Source organism: Macaca thibetana, chromosome 7 (assembly GCF_024542745.1).
Source record: "Macaca thibetana thibetana isolate TM-01 chromosome 7, ASM2454274v1, whole genome shotgun sequence".
Classification (NCBI taxonomy): Eukaryota; Metazoa; Chordata; class Mammalia; order Primates; family Cercopithecidae; genus Macaca; species Macaca thibetana.
Window position 1 is genome coordinate 88,427,741 of NC_065584.1, and position 25,648 is coordinate 88,453,388.

General features: G+C 36.0%; 1 protein-coding gene and 1 pseudogene across 1 annotated transcript; both read right to left on the minus strand.

The window, feature by feature from the left end:
* Positions 1-2,732: 2,732 nt before the first annotated feature.
* LOC126960103 (olfactory receptor 4F3/4F16/4F29-like) lies at positions 2,733-3,649 on the minus strand (annotated as a pseudogene).
* Positions 3,650-12,500: 8,851 nt separating this feature from the next.
* Positions 12,501-20,287, minus strand: LOC126960097 (olfactory receptor 4F15). The gene is made up of 2 exons (XM_050800065.1): positions 20,217-20,287; positions 12,501-14,508 (listed from the first exon to the last, which is right to left on the minus strand). Exon 2 carries the CDS (start codon positions 14,469-14,471, stop codon positions 13,533-13,535), a length of 939 nt encoding a protein of 312 aa, XP_050656022.1. The 5' UTR covers positions 14,472-14,508; positions 20,217-20,287; the 3' UTR covers positions 12,501-13,532.
* Between the last annotated feature and the right edge of the window lie 5,361 nt (positions 20,288-25,648).

Here is a 25,648-nt window from a genome sequence, read left to right on the forward strand (position 1 = left end):
TTGCTCACCTTTTTCAGTCAGAATTGTGTAAGTTAAACCAATTGAAATGTCTATGGAGTTGGCTATTGTTTGTGCTGTTAATCAGTAGTCCTCTTCAATTAGGGTATAACAAGTTTAATTTTTTTCTTTAAAAATTGATGTGAATGCTCTGCTCCTGCAAACTTTGTCTTCCAACATAGAACATAGTCATCCCTTTTTAAAATGAGTTATACAGTTTTAAACTGATAATTTCTTTGGGGAATTGTCTCCACAAACTTTCTGTAAAGCATCAGTGATTTCACCATTTTTCTGCCCAAGCTTCATCATAAATTTGATGTTTGTTCTTGCTTCAATTTCAGAAGAAATCATGTTGTTCTGATATGGGCTCTTTTCACACTGATGTCTTATCCTTCCTAGTACCTCATACTAGATTCCTTTTAGACATGTTATCACAAGTTAGTATGAATTTATTTTGGTGCAAAAAGAATTTGAAGCCCATACATAGTTTTTTTCATAAGAAGCATTTTCCATGAACTTGTAGAAGAAAGCTTGTGTAATCAGAGTCCAGTATTCCTGAGATAAGGAAGTTATACAGGTACTCCTTAAATATGTGAGCCAGCTAATCCCAGAAATCATTTTTAGGTGCTCTTTCCTGGGGCTTTTCTGTGCACAAATACTTATTTCAGGGTCACACCAAGAAAAAGTACCATATTCAAATGGAATAAATGAGGAAATTTAATTTCCAACAGTGCAAGTGGTATTATAGAAGACCAACAAGGAATGGTTAGGTATCCAGGACTAGCTACAGCAGGAAGCCATTACTGTTTCTAATGCTGAGGGCAGTAGTCATGGAGAATGTGTTGTGTGTGTGTGTGTGTGTGTGTGTGTGTGTGTGTGTATGTGTGTGATGTGTTTGTGTCACTTTATTCATACCTTTATAGAGTGTTCAAATCATCTTAGTAAATGTTTTCATTTTTCCTACTTTAAGAAAAACATTTACTTCCTTTAAGAAGATGTAAATAGAATAATTGTGGTAGTAAATGGTTATATTTTGCGTGCTCATGAGTTCACTGGTTAATAAAATAATTGTGTATGTAAGACAATACTCAATTTTCCATCTTTGAATTGACAAAGACTCTTCCCTTGACCAAACTTTAGTCAGACTTTTCTTGTCCCACTTTCCAAATAAGCCTCAACCTTGGCCCTCTTCTCCACTGAACCTGCATAGCCCAGTTTTAGCAAGAATACTGCTAAGAGTTTAGGGAGGATCTTCCAGCCTTGATATCTGATTACGCTTGATATCTGATCTAATTCCTCTTCTCCATCCTTGATATGTTCTTGCCTGCCTGCAGCAAGAATCCTGTTAGGTCAGTTTAGCAAGAATTCTCCACTACCTTTGATGTCTCTTTTTAATAATTTTCCACCCACAGAAACTACAGCCTGCTCCATAGCCATAAATTCCCACCTGTTTTCGTTGTACTAGGAACTGAGCCCAAACCTTTACTGAGATCTCTTTTCTTCTATTATAATAGTTTCTCAATAAAATATATGGTTCCTCAAAAACCAACTAATGTTTTTACCACATTAAATATTGTCAGGTTTTAGTTTTCTTTAGCAAATACTCTCTATGAAATAAAAGTCAGTTTCTTTGGTTAATGTCATAATTACTAAGAGTCATTAAAACTAGAAGTAATAATAACCAAAAAATATGACAGGCTATGTAATGTAATAGGATCTGGTTTTGTTTATCAAGAGGGAGAAAGGGGTAGATTCATTCTAAGATAAAATGTCTAGTTATTCCAGTATGTGAAGAACAATAGTAAAAGACAAAACCCAAAGGATACAGAAAGCTTTAGAAGTGTGAGGAAGTAAATTCTGTTTTGTTACATATATGTAACTACAAATAATGCTTCTGAATAGAAGCAATGATATATGTTAAAATTTTGGCAAAGTTTTTCACAGCTCAGCTTTGATTGATCTATTTTTTTAAATCTCAAGAATGTTTTATTGCCAAATATTACATTAAAGCAAGACTAGAATTTGGCATTCTCTCTGTTTGAATGACATAACAAATTTATTCTTTCTTCTTTTAAAAAAATAGTAAGTGTTATTTTTTGTCTTCTTTGTAAATGTCCCTGCTGGTAGACAAAAATTCTCTAGCCCACAGGAATCACTTTTTGTGCTTTATGCTGACTTTATATGCTCCATTATTTTAAAAAACATAGTGGATTTCAAAAGTTACTTCTATTAACTTTGTTTTAAAAATTGTTTTACTCTGATAAATAGGTAACTATACTACAATCATTTCTATTCTCAGATATTTGTACTACCTATACTACTGTTGTGGTTTGATTTGTGTTCACCAAATAGGTATGTTAAAATTCTAACACTGAGTACTGTGAATGTGGCCTTCTTTGCAAACGTTTGTCTTTGCAGATATAGTCAATTTAAGGTCATACTGAATTACAGTGGATGAAGGAGATATTTCTCCCTTTTCAGAGGCCTTCAAATAGCCTTCCATCTTACATATTTCTAATAATTACTCTTAGGAATTAAGGCTTAAAACTTTAATATTTGGTTTCTAAATAATTTATATGTAACTTTTTTCTCTTTTCAGAAGCAAATTTCCCTCCCTCCTAAATGAAAAAATAGACCCAATATCCATGTGGATGATCAAATTAAGGTAGGACAAAGAGAAGCTTCAGCAATAAACTTCAATAGTTAATAAAGACACTCACAATACAAGCCATGACTTAGGATATCTTCCCGTAATTTACCAGTTGTCTGCATACTTTCCTCATTGCCATCTTCATTTCTCGATTCCTGAATGTGTAGATGATAGGATTTAAAACAGGAGTGAGAACTGCATCAAAGATGGCCAGAAACTTATCCAGGTGTGTGGAGGGAGATGGCCATGTATAGAAGAAAATCAAAGGACCAAAGAACAAAACTACCACACTGATGTGAGCTGAAAGTGTGGACAGAGCCTTGGATAAACCAGCTGAAGAGTGTTTCTGAACAGTGAGAATGATGACAACATAGGAAATGATCAGTATGAAGAAGGAGCCCAAAGAGATGAATCCGCTGTTGGCTGTAACCATGAACTCCAGTCGGTAGGTGTCTGTGCAGGCAAGTTTGATGAACCGAGGAAGGTCACAGTAAAAGCTGTCCAATATATTAGGACCACAGAAGGGCAAGTTTACTACAAAAACCAACTGAACTACAGAGTGGATAAGGCCCGTCATCCAGGCAGCCACTAAGAAGAACATGCACATTCTTGGGCTCATAACGGTCAGGTAGTGGAGGGGCTTATCTGTCAAAGGCCATGGCTATGAGCAGCACCATCTCCACACCACCAATGATGTGGATGAAGAAGATCTGAGCAATGCAGCCTCCAAAGGAGATGACTTTGTGCTTGCTGAAAAGGTCGTAAATCATCTTGGGAGAAGTGACAGAGGAAACACCCAGGTCAATGAAGGAGAGGTTGGCTAACAGAAAATACATGGGGGAGTGCAAGGGAGGGTCAGAAGTCACAGTGAGCAAAATGAGAGAGTTTCCCATGATACTGGCCATGTAAAACATGGAGGAGAACACAAGGAGGAGAAGTCGGATGTCCCAGGAATTGGTGAGTCCCAGGAACACAAACTGACACCACAGAGTGATTTGCCCCAACTACTGGCTTTGTTAGCAGTGGTACCTGAAGAGAACAACAGCAGAAAATGTAAATAATAATCATATTAATAAACTAGAAAGAAAGAAGTCAAAGTTATAAAAGTCTATTTCCACTTTAGCATTAAAACCAACCTAATGACCAACAGGTATATAAAAAATCTTATCACTAATCATTAAGGATATGATTAAAATGACAATGAGACATTATCTCAGACCTGTCAGAATAGCTATTACCAAAAAGACAACAGGTAACAAGCCTTGACAAGGCTGTGAAGTGAAGGAACCCTTGTACACTGTTGTTGGGAATATAATTTCTATAGCCATTATGAAACACACTATGGAGTTTCCAAAAAAAGAGAGAGAGGGAGAACTACCATATAATCTAGAAATCTTATTCTAGGTGTATATATTCAAAGGAATTGAAATACATACCTCAAGGAAATATCTGTACTGCTATGTTCATCATAGCATTATTCACAATAGCTAAGATAGAGTGTTCATTGATACATAAGTAGATGAAGAAAATGTGTGTTTGTGTCTGTGTGTGTGTGTGTGTACCTATACAATCGAATACTCTTCAGCCTTACCAAAAAAAAAAAGGGGGAAATTCTGTCATTTGCAATAACATGGATGAACCTGTAGGATATTATGCTAAGTGAAATAAGACAGACACAGAATTACAAGTACTGTAAAATCTCACTTATATGTGGCATCTAAATAAGTCAAACTCATAGAACTAGATATTAGAATTAGCAGCTGACAAGGGTTGATGAAACAGGCAGAGAATGAGATGTTATGCTCCAGTACCATGTTTCAGTTAAACAAGACAAATAAATTCTGGAGGCCTGTTGTGAAGCATGGTAACTAGAGTTAATAATAATGTACTTCATACTTAAAATTTCTAGGAGAACAGATCTTCAATGTTTTTACCACAAAGAAATGATAAGTGTAGGAGATGAATATGTTAATTAGCTTGATTTAATTATTTCATACATATACATGTATCAAAGTATCACATTGTTCACCATAAATATGTATAATTTTTATCTGTTAACTACACTTTAATAAAACTTGCAGAGAGTTGAGAGAAGAACCTAATCTCCTGATAGGCTCTGAAATTGTGTTAACACAGTGTGACAACCAAGTGTGAAAGAGAAAACCTTCTCTGCTTTAATATCCCTCTGCTTGTCCCAGAGTAGTGGCTGTGATGTTCCTCTTGAAATACAAGACTGGTCAACATGGGTAACGGGAATTTGATTCCAAATTCTTTTAATTTTTGCTTCAAGACTAATATAGCTTGGCTCTAGTCACACAAAACTATTTATGTTTTCTCAACTATTGCATCCATTTCCAAGACCACAGCCCTATTCTGGAAAAAACATTCTTCCCCACTCCCCACATCTCGAAAGTATTTCAAGGTTTAAGAAATGTTTACCATAGCTGTGAGGTCTTGCTTTATATTACCGGTACTCATTTTACTATCCCTTATATTGTAGTAAACTGGGTACAAGTCTAACTCACCAAGTTGACGTATCTTAAAGGCAGGGATTAGTACTTTTTCACATTTGGATTCTCTGAAGCAATAAAAAAGTGGTCTACAGAGAAGAGCATGTCCACAAACTGTTAGTTACTGGTTTACTTTATGTTAGATACTGACATTGAGAGTGTTTAGAAAGTTCTTTAATAATATGACATTACAGCAAAATCTAAGTGTTTGATTTTGTATTGTACCAAAGTATAAGTTCAAGAAGCACTGGGGGAAAAAAATATGTAACTAAAATAATCTGAGAAGATAATTTGAGAATCACTGCCCTAGACTATTTAGCACATGATCTAAAAAGCTTAAACTACAAAGAGCATTTTGGTACACTGGGAAGCATTTTGTTCAAACCTCTGTGCAAAGATTTATCACATTTTACTCTAATATCAGTTTTATTTAGAGAAGCAACATAGCACGTTGGAAAGAAACCAATATTTACATAATTTTTCAGCCACTTACAAGTTAGTATTGGGCAAATTATTTAAATTTATGAATCTTAGTTGGTCTATCAAATTGCAATTAATGATACTAACTTTACAGAGTAAATTGTAAGGATCCCATAAAGTTTTATAATCATGTATCCAGTCAAATTAACTTTTATATACATAAATGCAACAAAGTTAGCCCTTATCTTTCTGTTTCCAAGATTCAACAAACTCAATACCTTTTATATTTACTCTTAGAATGTTTTCTCACTTACCTGATTCCTAAAAAAAAAAAAATTTATTTATAAGCATTCTCTAAATCCTTCTTCATTCTATCTACAGTTCAAAGATACAATTAATACAAACACTGTAATTCTAAATCATATAAGAGACCAGGAAACTAAATCAAGCTCCTGGTGGTTTATGTATTATTTTATTTTTAAACTTTTCACATCACATTTTTAAATGACATTACATTGGAAATTATTTACTAAGCTCTGGGTCTTTTGGTCTCCATGTCTTTCATTTGTAATGAAGTATCTATGAGACTCTTTCTTCTTGCAACTTGACAAATTCTTAAGAAATTTGCTTCCCTTGTTATGGAAAATGATCAGTTTATACCCATCTCTTTTGAAAAGAAAATTGGGAGAAAAATATAATAACCTATGTTTCTCTATCTGCATGTGTCAGTTTTTCTTGCCTATTTGTCACATGACAAAGGATAAGAATCATTCATGTAATCATTGAGAAGAGAGTGATTAATTGCAACCTATGCTGAATTTAAAATATTGCAAAGTCAGACTTTTTCTAATGTCTTTCACCTTTCCCTAGACACAACGTAATCCTAGCTCAAAGCCAATGCCAGTTAACTTTTTCCAAAATGTCAATAAACTTTTTCACAATTATTCTCTCGTGTTATTCAATTCCTTATCCTGGACCCTATCTACTTTGCTTTAGATTATGACTCACTTGCATAGCAAGTCCCACAACAGAACCTTGTCTAAAACTAAAGCCAATATCCCGTTGTTAAATTTATTTGCAACCTTCCACTTAACCTGTATAGAGAGAACAACATGTTCAGGTACTCTGGGAGTTTCCTGTGTTCTCTAACGTGAAATGTCATATCATATCCTGCCATAGGAAATATAAGGCTAATTACATATACCTCAAGGGGACAGTGACCAAGTGATACTGCAAAAACATGATAGTTTAAAGGAGCTTATGGATCATGGGCTTTGCCACTAGAGAACTATTTGCTTTGACCAGTGCAACCAAAAGATGCAAAAGTTCATAATAAGACACTAGAGAAAAAGAGGGAAACAAAAGTGGAATATTTTTGCTTAATATATTTGTGCTGTTTTGTTGGCAATAGTGGTAACTACTCATTATAATTAATCCCTGAAAATAAGTAAATGTTAACTCAAAAAATTAACTCTAATCATTTTATCATATCCAGAAAAGCCACTGTGCCAAATTTTTAGTACAGTTTAAATGGTAGAAGAGTGTATACAACACTTCATTTTCACATAATCATATACTGAGTAGTTATGGATACTACCAAGATTTAGCTGTAGAGAAATTCATTCCAGTGTTCAGAGCTTAATAGTAAATGAAACAACTAAAACATCCAGCAGTTGATGATAAATTTTCAAAAGTATGCTACATCCATACAATCAAATTCTCTAAAGCTACCGTAAAGCAAGTTTGATATCTATATAGTTAAAGACAACCACAACACACCATTGAGTGAAACAGTGGATACCAATACAGCACATACTATGCTGCTGTGCATATAAATCTGAATAAATAGACAATAAAGTTTTTGCGATAAGTACTTCTGACAATGAGATTGTTGTGCAAGAAAACAAGGTACTTTTACTTTCAATTTTGTACACTTGTGTCAGTCAGGATCCTGCCAGGACAAGAGATGGCACACTCAAACTAGGTAACTGAAGAAGAGCTTAATAAAGGCACAAAACTGGGCGGAGAAGGGTTAAGAGTGACACTGGAGAGACAAATGGAAGCTGTGCTATTCTTGTCTGAATCCACTCATTTTTTATCCAGGGTACAAACAGGGCAGGACAAATAATATCAGGGCAGAAGAAAGTTAGCAAAATAGAAGAAATGAGTTGTTATGTCTTTGCAGAGCAATCTAAACCCAAAATGGTAGCCGCCAGTGTCTTTCACATGAATTAGTGGGAAAGGAGGGGAAGGAAAAGGTAATTAATATAAAACATAGCTGTTGAAATCCTCTTTCCTGTAGCTCACCATGAGGACTATTTTGATAACAGCCATTTCATTGCTTCATTAGATGAGCAGATTCTGGGTGGTGCAGTATGTGAAGATGCCAGTAGATCTAATGGTCATGTGCTAACTCTCATACCTCCATATCTTTAATGTGGTATAATATGACATCTTGTGGAATTACATGTCTAAGTGTTAATTACTCTGTAATTTTTAGAAAAATGATTGCTTAAGCCCCTAAAGCTTTGTGTTGTAATTATCCAACTGGTGCTTGCTATAAAACTCATTTCTTCTCTTTTCACCACCAATTTTTCTAATACCTGGGTATGCCAGGTAGTATGACCCAAGAAGTAGGGCTATTTGCACAAAGTCGGGATTTTTTGCAGAAAAACCTTTTCTAGATTTGCACCCTACTCAAAGTTGACAGACTTTCATGGCTTTCAGCATATGAGTTGTGGTAGTTTTCCTGGTTATAGCCTATGCTTCTTCCAGAAATGGAAGAAATCTACCAGGTATAGTTCTTTCTTATTAGTGATAGAAGGTGCAAGATGCAATAATTTTCCTTTGATTAAAAGAACAAACCTGGAGGCATCACATTACCAGACCTCAAATTATACTACAAGGCAATAGTTACCAGAACAGTGTGGTGCTTGTATACAAGTAGGCATATGAACCAATGGAACTGAATAAAGAACCCAGAAATAAAGTCAAATATATACAGCCAACTGATCTTTGACAAAGTGTACAAAAACATAAATTGGGAATGGACACCCTATTCAATAAATGGTTCTGAGAAAACTGGCAAGCCACATGTAGACGAATGAAACTGGATCTGTGTCTCTCACCTCATACAAAAATCAAGTCAAAGTGAACCAAAGACTAAAATATAAGACCCAAAACTATAAAAAATTCTAGAAGATAACATCAGAAAAACTCTTGTAGACATCAACCTAGGCAAAGAATTCATGACTCAGACCTCAAAATCTAATGCAACAAGAACAAAAATAAATCAGACCTAATAAAACTAAAAAGCTTCTGCACAGCAAAAGAAATAATCAGAGTAAATAGACAACCTATAGAATGGGAGAAAATATTTGCAATCTATGCATCCAACAAAGGACTAGTATCCACAATCTACAAGGAACTCAAATCAGCAGAAAATAAAATAATCCCATCAAAAAGTGGGCAAGCACATGAATAGACATTTCTCAAAGAAAGATATACAAATGGCCAACAAATGTATGAAAAAATGCTCAACATTACGAATCATCAGGGAAATGAAAATCAAAACTACGAGACACCACCTTACTCCTGCAAGAATGGCCATTACTAAGCAGTCAAAAAACAATAGATGTTGGCATGGATGTGGGGGAAAGGGGAGACTTATACACTGCTGGTGAGAATGTAAATCAGTACAACCTCTATGGAAAACAGTATGGAAATTCCTTAAAATGCTAAAAGTAGATCTAACATTTGATCCAGCAGTCCCATTACTGGGTATCTACCCAAAGGAAAAGAAGTCATTATATGAAAAAGATGCTTGCACACGTATATTGATAGCAGCACGATTCGTAATTGCAAAGATGTGGAAAGCCAACCTAAGTTCCCATCGATGAATGAATGGACAGAAATATATATATACCATGGAATACTACTCCACCATGGAAAGGAATGAAATAATGTCCTTTGCAGCAACTTGGATGAAGCTAGAGGCCATTATTCTAAGTGAAGTAACACAGGAGTGGAAAACCAAAATCGTTATGTTCTCACTTGTAAGTGGAAACTAAGCTACGAGTAAACAAAGTCAGACAGGGTGATATAATAGACTTTAGAAAATCAGAAGTGGGAGAGTAGGAGGGAGGCTGGGGTAAAAACAAGCTACACATTAGTTACAATGCACACTACTCAGGTGATGGGTGCACAAAGATCTCAGAATTCACCGCTATATTATTCATCCATGTAACAACAACAAAAAAAACCCCACTTGTACCCCAAAACCTATTGAAATAAAAAAAATAAGAAGGAAAAAACATCATTTTCCTTTGCTTTGAAAAGGACCTCCTGGCATGCACTGGACCATCAAACTCTCAAAATTTTAATGATGTGACAATTTCACGGTTCTCTATAGAGTTTATTCCTTCTCTTGAGAGCATATGTGTACTACTAAAGTATCTAATAGTTGCCACTTCTTCATCTGGTTTGACAGCATAGTGTTATTAATATAATAGACCATTAAGACAATATAAAATATCCAAAATGGTTCAGGTCTTTTCAGGCTATGTTATGACAGAGTAAGACAGCAAATGTATGTGTTGTCCATTCCAAGTGAATGCTAACTGTTCCTAATTCTCCTTTCCAAAAGAGATGGAAAAGAAAATTTACCAGACCAATGATCACATATTATATACCCAGGTCTACGTTAATCTGCTCTAGCAAAGACACCACCCTTGGCATAGCATCTGCAATTTAGACTACTGCTGGGATAGATTTACAACAGTCCATTGGCATTCTCCAGGAAGTGACTAGCTTTTATAGGCGACACACTGGTTAATTAAATGGAGATAGGATGGGAACTATTTCTGTATCTTTGGGATATTTTTACCCCTACATAATGCAGTATAATTTCTGAAATACTATTTAGACTGGGTGTGGGGGCTAACACCTGAATTCCCAGCACTTTGGGAGGCCAAGGCATGTGGATCACTTGAGGCCAGGGGTTCAATACCAGCCTCGCCAGCATGGTGAAACCTTGTCTCTAATAAAAATACAAAAATTAGTTGGGTGTGGTGGCATGTGCCTATAATTCCAGCTACTCGGGAGGCTGAGGCAGGAGAATTGCTTGCACCCAGGAGATGGAAGTTGCAGGTCGTGCCCCTGCACTCCAGCCTGGGCAACAGAGTGAGACTCTGTCTAAAAAAAAAAGAAAGAAAGAAAGAAAGAAAGAAAGAAAGAAAGAAAGAAAGAAAGAAAGAAAGAAAGAAAGAAAGAAAGAAAGAAAGAAAGAAAGAAAGAAAGAAGAAATACTATTTTAGACTGGGGAATAGGACAGTAGTTTCGTGACTTCCCTGCTATCATAGTTGTCCCCACAGGACAAGGAACAAGTGCGGAGTTGTACCAACTACCAAGTATATCTTTTCCAATTATACATTCAGGAAATGATGTAATGATCACTGGGAGGTTGTCATTTGGTGAACCCAACATGCACCCCATCTGAACTAGGACTCCACATATTACCCAACTCCCAAATGCCTCCACTCAAAAGAGGAGTGATGACCCTTCAGGAATCTGGGAGTAAATGTCAACTCTGTGTCCAACAGTCCTTTAAATATTCTGATATTCCTTTTTCTTCTAGGTGTTTAATTGTGCAGATAAATGGTCTATGTTTGAGCAAAGTACTGGTAGATCATTACTATGTGTATATGTACTTAGAGTTGTTGCACAGTCCTTCCTTCTGCCACTTATTAAGCAGCCACAGTGATGCTGTGTCCTCTCAGCTCCTCCCAAAAAGGTAGCGTTAGGAATTATTTAATATCTTCTGGAGACTTTGGGCATTTCCCTCTATACTATATCAAGGAAATTCTGGCATTTCAACTTCCCTGATTATAGTGACAGCCTACAACAAAACAGCTGAATGGGCATACATACACAATACACTTTTGTAAATTGACCCCATAAATGCTGGGTTTGCTGGTGATGGGGTCACCCAGTAGAGAGCCCACAAATAGAGATTGCTTTTAAGTAAAGAAGCTATTCTTATATGTTTTATTGACAGAGATGGATGCATTATAGTGCACAGGTTATAAGAAAAACTCTGAATTCAAACCAGCAGACTTTGAGTCCAGACTTACTACTTCATAACCTTGAGGATACTTAGCAACTCTGCCCCAGACACCTCCTCTCTAAAATGGGTATAATGAGAGAATGAATCTGCATCATAAGATTCAAATAAAGCACTTAGAAGAGTACCTGGACCATAAGAAGCACTAGATGAGTAACATGAATTATCTCTCCTAGGACACAAATGGTGAAAGGCGATCAGAGCTTCATTACCTCATAATGAAAACCTCAATTAATAGGTTTGCTTCTATATTTTAGTAACCATGTTAGATTAAGAGTCACAGAATTTGGGGAAAAATAATTTTCACACATCTTTTATAAATCTTTCAATTTTTGCTAAAATATTTGAAATTTATCCTTCTGAGAAAGAGGCATAAATACCTTAGTGTAGCTTATGTAATTCACCAATCACATTTCTGTTTCCCAAAAGAAGAAACATCATCCACTGTAAGCAATGGAATGAGCTTCAAACCTATAAAATGGAATTTAATCAAGGGTCTCTGAATATTACCATAGACAAAAGAACACTGTTTAATAATAAAGTTCAAGCATCTTTTTTATAATTAATGATTTAAAATTCAGCTTTGGTAGAACTTGAACAAGAAAATGTAAAGTAATGATTTAAAATTCAGCTTTGGTAGGACTTGAACAAGGCAATGTATCGTGATGGTAGAAATTAGGGAAGGATTCAGAAATGATAAAGAAGTGCTAAGTGCTAATGATTTCCTGGTAGGACGTAATAGAAATGATTAGTATAAAGCTCTCTCTTCAAATAGACTCAAAATTAGGCCTACAGGAAAAGCTGGAAGAGTGGAATATGAGCATCAAATCAAAAACAAAGTTGATCTGAAAGTGAAAGTCACGGTTTCTGGTGCCTGGCTCTCTTTGATGGTTTCCAGCTGTGTGCCTTTGGGCAAACTGTAGTCACCACTCAATTCGTGGATTTTAGTACGTGTAATTTGAAGAGATTACAACAAATTGGTGTTGGTAATCCACTCTAATTCTAACTATAGGACTAACAGTTTTCCAGATGGCCAGACAGTGAAGCCTGAAAAGGAGGCAAAATATGTAGAGACTGTAGCAATACAAAGCAAACACTTTAGGAACAAAAAGAATTAAAATCAAGAGAGTTAGATACTAAACAGGCCAGGTGTGGTGGCTCATGCCTGTAATCCCAGCACTTTGGGAGGCGGAGGCAGGTGGATCACTTGAGGTCAGGAGTTCAAGACCAGCCTGGCCAACATGGTGAAACTCTATATCTACTAAAAATACAAAAATTAGCCAGGGGTTGTGATAGGTGCCTGTAATCCCAGCCCCCAGGAGGCTGAGGCAGAAGAATTGCTTGAACCCTTGAACCGGAGAGGCAGAGGTTGCAGTGAGCTGAAATCATGCCATTACACTCTAGCCTGAGTGACAGAGCAAGACTCCATCTCAAAAAAAAAAAAAAAAAAAAAAAAAAAAAAAAAAAAGGGAGTTAGGTAGTAAACAGGTTAATTGAATGTGTAGTTTGTCTATCGATAGAATAATCTGTCCAATAGAGAAAAAGATACATAGTATTATTATTTGTTCAATTACATGGCACTCGCCTAGAACAAGGTCTTTCAAAGTGGTAGGTTACAAAAGACATTAAGATTCAACATTTAGCACTTCGATGCACACGGTGCAAAGAATAACACCACTTCTAATTTAACAGTGAAATTGTTACCATAATTTAATAGATTTTCAGGCATATAATATGGCCTGAGTCTTCGGTATTTCTCTGAAATTGCATAGTTTCTTTTATGCAACCAGCATGAGGAATAATTCATAGTTACACATCTTCACAGCCAACCCATTTACAAAATCTTTGTAAAATGCGCAAGGCGACTGCACAGTCTCCTCATTGCCACCTTCATGTCATTGTTCCTGAATGTGTAGATAACTGGATTCAGAAAAGGAGTAATAAATGCATCAAAAATAGCAAGATATTTATCCAGGTGTGATGTGGGAGAAGGCCACGTGTAGAAAAACATCAGTGGCCCAAAGAACAAGATGACCACAGTGACATGAGCTGACAGGGTGGAGAGGGCCTTGGCTAAACCACCAGAAGAATGTTTCCAAACAGTGAACAGAATGAACATGTAGGAAATTACCAGCAAGACAAAGGAGCCCACAGAAATGAGTCCACTATTGACAGTGACCATGAACTCTAGTTCTTGGGTGTTTGTGCAGGCAAGTCTGAGGAGCCGAGGGAGGTCACAGTAAAAACTGTCAATGATATTAGGACCACAAAAAGGTAAATCTATCACAAAAACTAATTGGACCAATGAGTGGATAAGGCCAATGACTGAGGAAGTGGCTAAAAGGTAGAGACACATTCTTGGGCTCATGATGGTCAGGTAGTGGAGAGGTTTACATATGGCCACGTATCTGTCAAAGGCCATGGCTATGAGCAACACCATCTCCGTGCCCCCAACAGCATGGTTAAAAAAGATTTGAGTAATACATCCCCAAAAGGAGATGGCTTTGTGCTTCTTGAAAATATCACAAATCATCTTAGGGGCTGTAATTGAGCAAAATGCCATATCAATGATTGAGAGGTTAGCCAGGAGGAAATACATGGGGGAGTGCAGATGAGCATCTGTGATTACAGTGAACACAATGACAATGTTTCCCATCATGCTTGCAAAGTAGAACAACAAGGAGAAAACAAAAAGTAGAAGCTGAATCTCCCATGAGTTGGTGAGTCCCATGAATACAAATTCTGATACTACAGAGTGATTCATTCCATTCATTGCCTCAGACTCCAAGATCAGTTTTCATGTTACTTACCTAAAGGAAGAAAGAAAATGAGAAAGAATTACCTAGGCAAGTATTCATGTTCAAGAAAGAAAGCCTCCAGCCATGAAAATAAGTATCATATTAACATCTCACACAGTCAAATAACCCTCATCACAGGCATGCTGGACTTCTACTTAGAGGGGTCAGCTGGCTCCTATTTGGCATTAGGGTTTTCAAAACTACTACTATTAAATTAATTCCATCCTTAGACCTATCTCTCCTCTGCTTTTGTGTTACATGAATATTTCCTATTTGATCCTTCCCAGGATGTTCTACTTGGGTGAGATATAAGGTCATCTTTAAATACTTTTCACTATGATTACTTATCAATGGATATGATTTCAACCAGTGACATGAGCCACCTAACAGTTACTCATGCACAACATACAGCTTTCAAAGTCTCTATTCTACTATTTATATTGCTTAATCAGACTTTAGACATTTCCCTTCTTTTTTTAAATTTCAAATTTTCTCTTATTGTATTCTCCAATTCACAAAATCTAATTCTCAAAATCCCAGCCAAATTCTCACTTATGTGTGAAATCTTCCCAGTGTGACCAAGACTCTGTATTCTCATCGCACCATCGGCATTTATTTTACTCTGCTTCTCACAGTTATAGAAATGTCCATTTCTCCAATTAAAATGTAGACTCTTGGATACAGAAGCCATGACTGATCCACAATGGTAGCTCCCACCATCATCACAATGACCAATTGTGTCATATAATAAGTGTATCACACTTGTTGAATGAAGGCATACATTAATGGGACTGAAGAATGACACTGGAGTCAAGAGAGTACATCATAATTCAGTAAGGTTTATAATAATAGTGTATTAACAACATGCCAATCAGGAATTATCGCACTATCCCTATTTCAATCCTGTACTTATTTAACTACTCAAAGAAACATTTATATAAGATGTCATAAAAATAAATATGGGGTCTTATTCATTTTAAAGTCAATAAAAGGCTTCTAGGAAGAAACCACTGCATTTTATAAGTGATTTTTTAATCTCAATTTTTATATAAAATATGTAATGAGCTGAAACAAATAATCTCCTCTAATGTAGATATACACACCCAGAGGATACCATAAGATAAAAACCATGTCACATAAAGGCAGTCTCTCTTTTTTATCAAAATACATTTGGAGTGAATAAAAGTGACAGAAATAAAATATTGAGTGAAAAGAGCCAGACAGTGTCTCTATCTGCACTCTGGAAGAAGACGATGATTGAGTAATGGAGATTAAGTCCAGAAAATAAACTAAAGAATGGTGGCCAGGTCCCAGCATGGGGAGGTGTGACAATATTACAATTCTTTAAGGATGAAGAACAACTGTCAGAAATAAACCATTAGAGTTTCATTGTTCAATGGAATGTTCCTGATTTAGTCCAACATTTATGTTTTATAAATAATTCATAAAGGAAGAAATATAGGAAGCAATCTGCTCAGCCTCACAAAGGTAATTGGTGGGAAAATTTATACTGGGACCAAGAACTTTTTACTCCCAAAGTCATTTACAGTAAATACTTGTCACATTAGTTTACTATTGCTGCGTTGCTCCTTGAGCTTCCACAAAAGAATCCATTTCCTTGCCTTTTCCAGCTCCTAGAGGATGCCTCCATTCCTTGCTTGGCTCGTGACTTTCTGCCTCTTAAAAGTGCATCACTCCAACCTCAACTTCTGTCATTGCATCTCCTCTCTGACTCTTCCTCTTATAAGGACCCTTGTAATTACATTGGGAAGGTCCAGATAATCCAAGTAAATCAAGATTCTTAAATTATTCATATCTGTACCTTTTTGCCAGATCCAGAAATTAGGACATGAACATTTTTGAAGGCTATTATTCCATACAGCACAGCTTTCTTACTGTGAACAAGTGCTTTATGGGAAAAAGGAAAATCTTAAACTAATGAATCTACAGAGGGATTTCAAGTAGCCTGTCAGGAAGGTGGAAGAGATATTGAGGGAATAGGGAGAGAGAGTGCATCCTGACTTTTGCTCTGTAACTATACATTAGTGACTTCTGACTCCAGTTACATGTAGGACCAAGGATGGCCACTAATGACTGTCAATAAGGAAACAAGGATTATTAGTCAACCAACATGTTCTTAGAAAAGTAGTTATGCTAGGTATATAACTCCTGAGTGGTTCTCTGAATGATTTTGTTCATTAATTCAAAAAATATCTTGAGTGCCCAGGATTCCAGACATGATTCCAGAGGTTGGGTTTATAGCGTTGACAAGAATTTTTGCTTTTGTGGAATCCATATTCATCAGAGCAAATGCAATTTTGGTGTCACATACAGATTTTCATTCTACAGAAAGGGTAAGAACATTTGAAGAAAGTCTATAATTTATCAACTACTTGGGGAGTCTCAAACACTCTATTTCTAATTCAATTTCTACTTTCAGGATACCTCAGTTTTCTGACTTCTTCCTTTATCTGAATCCTTACAACTATAACTTCTATTACAGTATTTTCCAGTGGGTTTTATCCAATAAAAATGCATTGGTTTTATCTCCCCACATATACATATAAAACTCGTGGGGTCTAGTTTCACATACAATGATTCTTTGTATTGACTGTAAAGCAACTCAGAAACAATGCTGGGAAGATTTCTTGGCTTATTCATTCATTCATTCAACAAGTATTTATGCTGTATCTATCAAGTGCTTAACAATGCACTAAACCTTACAGATTATATAAAAGTGAAAATAGATACATTAATTATGTTGAAAAAATTAAGAAATTGAACATAGATAAAATGAGAATCTAAGGTTATCAGAACAATTTTAAGTAAGAGCTGTGCAAACCATTCTATGATTTACATCTAAATCCTCATGACCTGAACTATAAACTAACCAAAACTTGTCTAGAAATGGGTGGAAAAAAAAAAAAGACAAAAATAAATCCTTCTAATCACTAAGAGAAAAAATAGCCTTGTAGCAAAAAATGCTATTAAGGCTTCCATGAAGTAGGAATAATAAAAATATGCTATGAAGTGGAAATATATGTGGTGCTTCCTCCAAACTGAAATTTGAATAGCAAAAACTTACAACTCAGAATAGCAAAAGAAATAATGGAAATTTCACTTTTAATGAATTTACAAGGAAAAGAACAAAAATAAAAGAGGGTTTATTAGGTCTTTCAAAAAAATACGAGATTCTGTGTAAAGTTTACTCAAAGACAGGACCTACACAGAGGCAAGGTGAACTTTTTTTAAGTTAAATACATTTTTTAAATCAGAAAGGAAATAGATGAGAAAAAAAGAGAAGGGGAAATTGAATTACTGAATTCAACAGGAGACTAAGATGGTTCATTATGATAAAGGGCAAGTGATGGCAAAGTAGGAGTTTGTCTAGATGTGCAATATTAAAAGCTCAAGTGCCCAAAAATATTTCCTTTTAGCATTAGAGTTGCTTCTTTTAGGTTAACATACTGCAGCACTAGAGTTGCTTTCTTTTTAGGTTAACATACTGAAGTCCCTAGTTTTGCTTACATTGATACAGGAAGGATATTCCATTGAGCTACTGCAGAAAAAAAAAAAAATGCCAGCTGGTTTTCCTTAGTGGAGATCTTACACATGCAAGACATAAGAGTCTTACTGATGAGGAAATAAGTGATCCATTTTTAAGCTTAATCATTACCCAAGAAGGATTATCAAGGATTGGTTGCTTTAAGAGACAGAGTAAGAGCTTAAGGGCTAGGTAGGAGAATAAGAGTTACAAGAATGAAAGCTAGAACTGAGTAAAAGAATAAATTGAGCTAAACACAACATGTACCTACTTCATAATCCCTTGTAAAGCAAAGATGAGAAAATAACACAAAGAGCAAACAGCAGCAGATCTAAAAATTTACTCAGCTCTTGTCTTCTTGTCTTCACATTTCTTGAGTATTAAGTATTCATCTTTGGGTCGCTGAATGGCTTCCAGGATGACACATTGGGTTATAATTGTTTGACTGTTTTTGATGCATCCCAGACCCTCCATAGATAGAATGTGTTCTCTCCTAAGGCCATTGCCATTAGGAGATATCCTGCTTTGAGTTCCCTAGTCCGGCCTGGCTATTGCTCTCAATAATTATAATGATATGAATTACAGTTATCATCTATTTATACTACTTAAACAATTGTGATAATGTGACAAATACAGATACTCTAGCATTTGATGGAATCATTTAAATTTAAATTCACCTAACTGGAATTGAATGGCATTAGAATTGGGCAACTTCTTAGAATAGATTTATGATCACTACATTTTAAAATTTTGAAAACAAATATGTTCATTATTCTCAATTCGTAAACTCGGTGAGCTGGAAAAGATCTGAGAATATGTTCTGAACCGCTTCCTTTCTTGTATTTACCCATCAAGGAAATGTCAGTTTTTCCTCAGTTTTCAAGGTTTAAAAATATATTTCTTAGCTATTATGAACAGGTGTCAAACCTTTTTTGTTGTTGTTTTGGAGACAGATTCTCACTCTCACCCAGGCTGGAGTGCAGTGGCACAATCTTTATTCACTGCAACCTCCTCCTCCCGGGTTTAAGCGATTCTCCAGCCTCAGCCTCCTGAGTAGCCAGAATTATAGTCATGCACCATCGCATCTGGCTAATTTTTGTATTTTTAATAGAGATGAGGTTTCACCATGTTGGCCAGGCTGGTCTCAAACTCCTGCACTCAATTGATCTGTCCACCTCGGCCTCCCAAAGTGCTGGGATTACAGGTGATGAGCCACCACGCCCAGCTGCATCCTGCTTTTCATTAACATAAAAGTCCAAATGTTCTCATACAAAAAGGAAATCTCTCATCCTTTCAATTAAGCTGATGTCCACTTAATTCATCCTCTTTGGATATGAAGAAGTTGTCAGCTACTCTGTCAGATAAGTGCTTAATATCCTTGATGTTGGTAAAAGCAAATAAAGATCACTCATCTGTACCCTCTAGTTTTAACACCTCAATTTCTTTAGCCTTCCTCAAAGGATCCATCTTCTACCTATCTTTGTCTCTTTTGTCTAATCATTCCATTTCACTACCTAAACTTCCCATTGTATATACCTAAAAAAATTATCATAAATGTTTTGAAAACATAAACAAGTATAGAAGATTTATTGCAGGTTGTTAAACACTACACATTTAGTTTCCTACTTTTTTCTCCATTCTTCAATCAACTAAATTTAACAGACACTACATTTATTTTTAGTTCATGGTGAGTTAGAACCCTAGATGTTTTTCTTCCAAATAAGTTTTCAATTATTCCTTCTCCATCTTGATTCCATGAAACTGGGATTTTATTTTTTAAAACTTCACTTATGACTAGTATCTAATGAACCTTCTCCTTTTTATATATTGGGTCTTCTCTAGAATTAGAAGTAAATAACAAGCTTGTTAGGAAGACAACAAGCATATTTTTCTTCATTTTCAGCGCTAATAGATTTCCCCAAAGGTCTCTGGGTACCACAAACAACTTTACAAACATCCTAGTCCTGCCCTGAACCAAGCCACAGTGCAGACTCCAGACTCTGTAGTATACCCTGTTGCACCTTTTCATCTCCAAGTCATTTCTAAGTTTTAGTTAAAAAACTAAGATTAATTCTTGTTCTCCATATCCATCGTAATTCATATTTACTCCTTTGCTGTGATCATTTCCCCACAACAACCACCTGTTTCTTTCTGCCCCAGGCTAGCAAACTGTTACCTGAGTCTTTCCTGCAGCTGAAGTTTATCTAGTTTACCTTGTTCCTGTTGTGAACTTCATGCCATCCTTACCTTGTAGCTATTTACAGACTGTCATCTCAAGCACACACAGATACTTAAAGTATTTATATAAATGGAAAAAATAGCTAATTAACTGCACTGGAGGATAGTGACCTAATAAAGCTATAATGACCTGGGACTGCAACTCTAACGTCAGTGAGCCAAGAAATTGTCTCCTAGAAATATATTCAAAGCAACAAAGAAGAAATGCTGATAATGAGTCACAGGAGGAAGAAATGACTCTAGAATCCCTAAGAAAAATCAATCTCCACCTCTTTATATTTTTCTGGGTTATTTTTCTTTTCTAACTTTTATTTTAAGGTCAGGGGTACATGTGTGGGTACATAGGTAAACATGTGTCTTGTGGGTTTATTGTGCAGATTTTTTAATCACTGAGGTATTAGGCTTAGTACGCATTAGCTATTTTTCCTGATCCTCTCCCTCCTCCCACCCTCCAATACGACCTAGTGTGTGTTGTTCCCCTCTATGTGTCCATGTGTTCTCATCATTTAGCTCCCGCTTATAAGTGAGAACATGTGGCTTTTGGTTTTCTATTCCTGAGTTAGTATGCTAATGATAATGGCCTCCAGCTCCATCCATGTCCCTGCAAAGGACACAATCTTTGACAATTTAAATCCTATCATGATAAATGAAAGTATCTCCAGATAATCTAATAATACACACTTTCCAAGAGATTCATAAAAATCATATGGAATCCTTATAAATATAAATTTTATCTATACATGAATAAAGTAGGCAAGTAAAATAGTAAACTACAAAAATTTTTAAATATCTTATAATGTGACTTTTATAAGTTATAAATTTAACATATTGTACCAAGTAATTTGAAGATATAGGCTTTATCTAATTAACATTCATTTTTTCCAAAGCAACTTGCAGTTTTCTGTAATCAAAGAAGATGATATTCATTGAATTTAATAAAAGAATCCAGTTGTTGAAGTAATTCCACTATCTTTTACTATGTCTGTCATTAGGAAGCAGGAATAATATGAATAAGGATTGACTTCAAAATATTAAGAGGAAGCAACAGGACTTGTTTGTGTGGTTTTTTAACCTTAGATGTAATCATGTGTCTCTGTCCATGGTTCTTAATGACCATTGGTTTACAACAAGTATTGATCAATTGATCAACAAGCAATGATCATTGGGTTACAACAAGCACACTTGTTTTACTTGCTTATCCCCTTTAATTTCCATTCTGAATCCCTTTCTCTCAAAGACAGCCATTCTGGTGTTTTTTAAGCGTGTCTTGCTGTTGTGTTATCATGAAACATGTAGTATTGTTTGTATGCATATACATATAAAATAGTATTCTACATCTCATTCTAATTCTTTTTTTCCCACTTATCTCATGTTGCTATACGTACATCTAGTATATCACTTCTAAATACCACAGAGCATTCCATGGTGGGTATGCACCACTCTCTGACTTTCTGAGTACCCTGATCACCTCCAAGATTTTCAGGGTCACTGATTGGATTAAGCAAGTATTGGACCTTGCTTCTAACTTCAACCCTCACATACCAACAGTGCTAATATTTAGCTAGAAGACACCAGTGTAATAATACCAGTTGTTAAAAATTTAAAATACTTGCACACTGGTTAGAGTATAGCCACTGTCACAAGTCTCTTGAGGTTTCATCTGCTTCCAAGTTGCTTCCTCAGAGCTCCTCATGAATCAGCTACTAAAAGTTAATGCCTAGAACAGCAGGAGTCTCCAGGATCTTGCTCCAACCCTGGGACCAGGATCTGTTCTGATCGATGCAGTTGTTTAATATTTTGAAGATCATATCTTCCCTATACTAAAAGCAACACTGCCATAGACACCTTCTACACTGTCTCCCTGGAGATAGCAATGAAATGATCATGTCTTTTAAAGCATTATGAGGCATTCATAATGCTTCTCACTAGCAAAAATATTCTCACTAGCAAAAAATTTTTGAGCTAGTGAGAATTATTGTATTAATCACTGTTTTGTGGCATGGAAAAAATAATACAAATAAAGCAAATGACGGATCTAAATTAGTGAATAGTTCCAACCCTAGAAATTATATCAAAGTGGGGACACAAAGACCATGTTCTTCTCCATAGTCCTGAACCCCAGACTTAGGGTTTAAAGAGCAGTCATTAATTCATCCATGTTGCTGTGCTAGCAATTACACATCAAAGATTCGTGACAAAATATTCAAATGCCCACTCTTACAGAACTAGGCCAGAGGGTGAAATATACAGGCACTAGGAACTGGCTAAGGTGGTTATACTGCCAAAGATTCTCCAGTGAGAACTCCTAGGGAAAACTAACCATAAATAGACAAAGGTTTGAAATACAAACATCAGTTCTGAAGTCGTAAGACTAGGAAACTCAAAAAGAGAGAGGCCAAGAGTTCCATCTGTATAGAAGCAAAACGTAACTGAATCAAAGAAGGAGCAAGAGAAGAGGACGTAGAATAATCATGTACACATCTTGCCTTTACAATCCAACTATGGTGGGATGGAGTTGAAATGAACCGCAAGAAAAATCTATATGCCAAGAAAATCTCTACCCCAGCCATATCCCCAAGAAAAATCTGTTATATACTCAAATTACACCAAACCATCATCAATCCCATAGATAACTTGGGGGGACTTAATCAGGAAGAAAGAATGCAGATGCCGTATGTAACACCTAAGAAGTCACTTCTATCAAGATCAAATACTAAACCAATTGAGCAAATTTAACATCACTAGTGATGCTGTGTGGATATTATGTACTCTCTGATATCATGTGATTAGAAGATCTTTTCATCTTTTGGGTATTCTTTTCAAAAATCCAGAACCCATGTATAACTGTAATGAAAAATGTCAGACAAACTCAAATTGAGGGACATTATACAAAATATCTGACCAATATTCCTCAAAGATGTGACACCATGAAAAGCAAGGTAAGACTGAGAAATTGTCACAAACCTCAGAGGAGATTAAAGAGACATAATAGCTAAATGTAATGTGATATAAGGATTGGATTCTGGAACATAAAAAGACATTAATGGAAAAAAACTGGTGAAATTTGAATAAAGTCTAGAATTTAGTTTACAGTAATGTATTATACCAGTGATGATTTCTCAGTTTTGGAAAATGTACCATGGAAATACGAGGTGATAACATTAGGGGAAATTGAAACTTGGTAAGGGGCATATGGGCACCCTCTGGACCATCTCTGTAACTTTTCTGTAAATCTAAAATTATTCCAAAATAAAAGCCTTATTTTAAAACAATCCAAAGGATCAGAAAAAGAAATGTAAAATAGGACTGAATAGATTAAGTGAAAACCATGCTTGAAGATTTGTTGAAACTCTGCTATTTGACAGTCACTCAAGATACAAGGTGAATAATATGTTATGTAAGTAAAAAATTAACAGTCCAGTGGGAACACCAGATTTATCAACTAAGAAAATATGTTCTAAAATGATAGAAAACAGCAGAAGACCAGGAGTCTGTCAGTCTGGGTTCTAGGGTCTAGATTTGGATCTTCCATACACTACTTTTAGCATTTTCTTTTCTAGTAGTCGAGAGTTTCCAAAATGAGGAAGGACTAAAATTATTTATAATTTACTTTAAAATTCAAAAACTCTATTGTCCTACTAAGTAACCGCATGTGCTTTCAGTGCCAACATATCTTTCTACACTCTGTATGATGCAGGAGCTGGCACTCTGCCAACTTTCTCTTTTTTCTTTTCAGTTTCTCCTTGCTTGGATTCACCATTAGGGATACTAGAGGGAAGTGAGGGAAGTTGAAAGGCTGGAGATGGAAAAAGGGACTTCCTTCTTCCTGTTTGCCTCCTTTCTGCTTGCTGTGCCTGTCAGCATCACCCAACCACACTCATCACCTCAGCAACCTTGGTTGTTTTCCAAAGCAGCAGCTGAATCCAGTTAGTTTTTCTGATGCTAGAGGAGCTCTGCACCTCACACCCTCACTCAGGAACACCTGCACCAGCCAGTAGTGCCTCTCCCTCAGGGGCGTGTTATGACCCATAGGGCCTCCGCTAAGCTCAGAGACACTAGCCCCAGCCAGGCAGCATCCACCTCTGCTCAGATATTTGAGTTTCACCTCCACAGGTTCTTCCTCCAAGCTTTAAGAGTTTGGGGTTTTTTATTTATTTAAGTCTTAGTAGTTCTAACCTCTTTCCTTTATTTTCCCTTTTCTAGGAGTGAAAGCTGCTTCCTACAAATGCTACATTTTTATCTCAAAGTTTGATTTTTTCAAATAACTAGTTAACAACTGTCAAAACTAAGAAGTTACAATTTTAAAGATGTAATTGGCTTTTATTAGTGATTCTAGAATTGGGCAATACTTCGTTCTATCAACAGAATGAGTGTTCTCAATGAGCTGAGCAGAAGAGCTTGGCTTTGTAGGCAGAAAAAGGCTGAAGATAGCAGAATCAGAGAAAAAAAATGGACTGGCCTTTTCAAAGATACTTGAAACAGAAGGGACTTTTGTGTTATAGTGACTCAGGCTGACTGAGTTAATGGGTTTTTTGGGGTTTTTTTTTTTTTTTTTTTTTGTTTTGTTTTTTTTGTTTTTTTGTTTTTTTGTTTGTGGGGGAGTTGAAAATGGCTAATTTTGAAGTTTAGTCTGATTACGTGGCACCTAGCACAAGTGACTCTCTTCTGGTTTGCCTGCTGTATTAGTTCATTCTACACTGCTATAAAAAAAATACCCATGACTTGGTAATTTATAAAGGAAAGAGATTTAATTGACTCACAGTTCTGCATGGCTGGGGAGGCCTCAGGAAACTTACAATATGTTGGAAGGCAAAGGGGAAGCAAGCATCTTCTTCACAAGGCAGCGGGAGGGAGTGAGTGCAAACAGGGGAAATGCCAGTAGTTTATAAAACCATCAGATCTCGTGAGACTCACTCACTATCACGAGAACAACATGGGGGAAACCATGTTGTTCCCATAATCCAATCACCTCCCATCAGGTTCTTCCCTTGACACATGGGTATTATAATTCAAGATGAGATTTGGGTGGGGTCACAGAGCCAAACTATATCACCTGTTTGGCTGGGGCCTAATACAGGAGGCTAACCCAAAACAGTAGCTCCCATAAAATTTATTTAACACAAATTCATACTTAGTTAATTCTTTATACCAAAATTCCCCTTAAAAAAAAAAAAAGGCAACAGTGTACTTTCTCTTTACTGGACTTTGAGAAAAGATTAGCAAATAAATAGCTAACAGATAATGAGCTGAAAAAATAAAAAACAACTTTAGCAAATAAATAGCTAACAGATAATGAACTGAAAAAAATAAAAAAAATTACTTAGCTACATAGTAAGACAAATCATTAAGTCTAGTAAAAACCTTTATCTT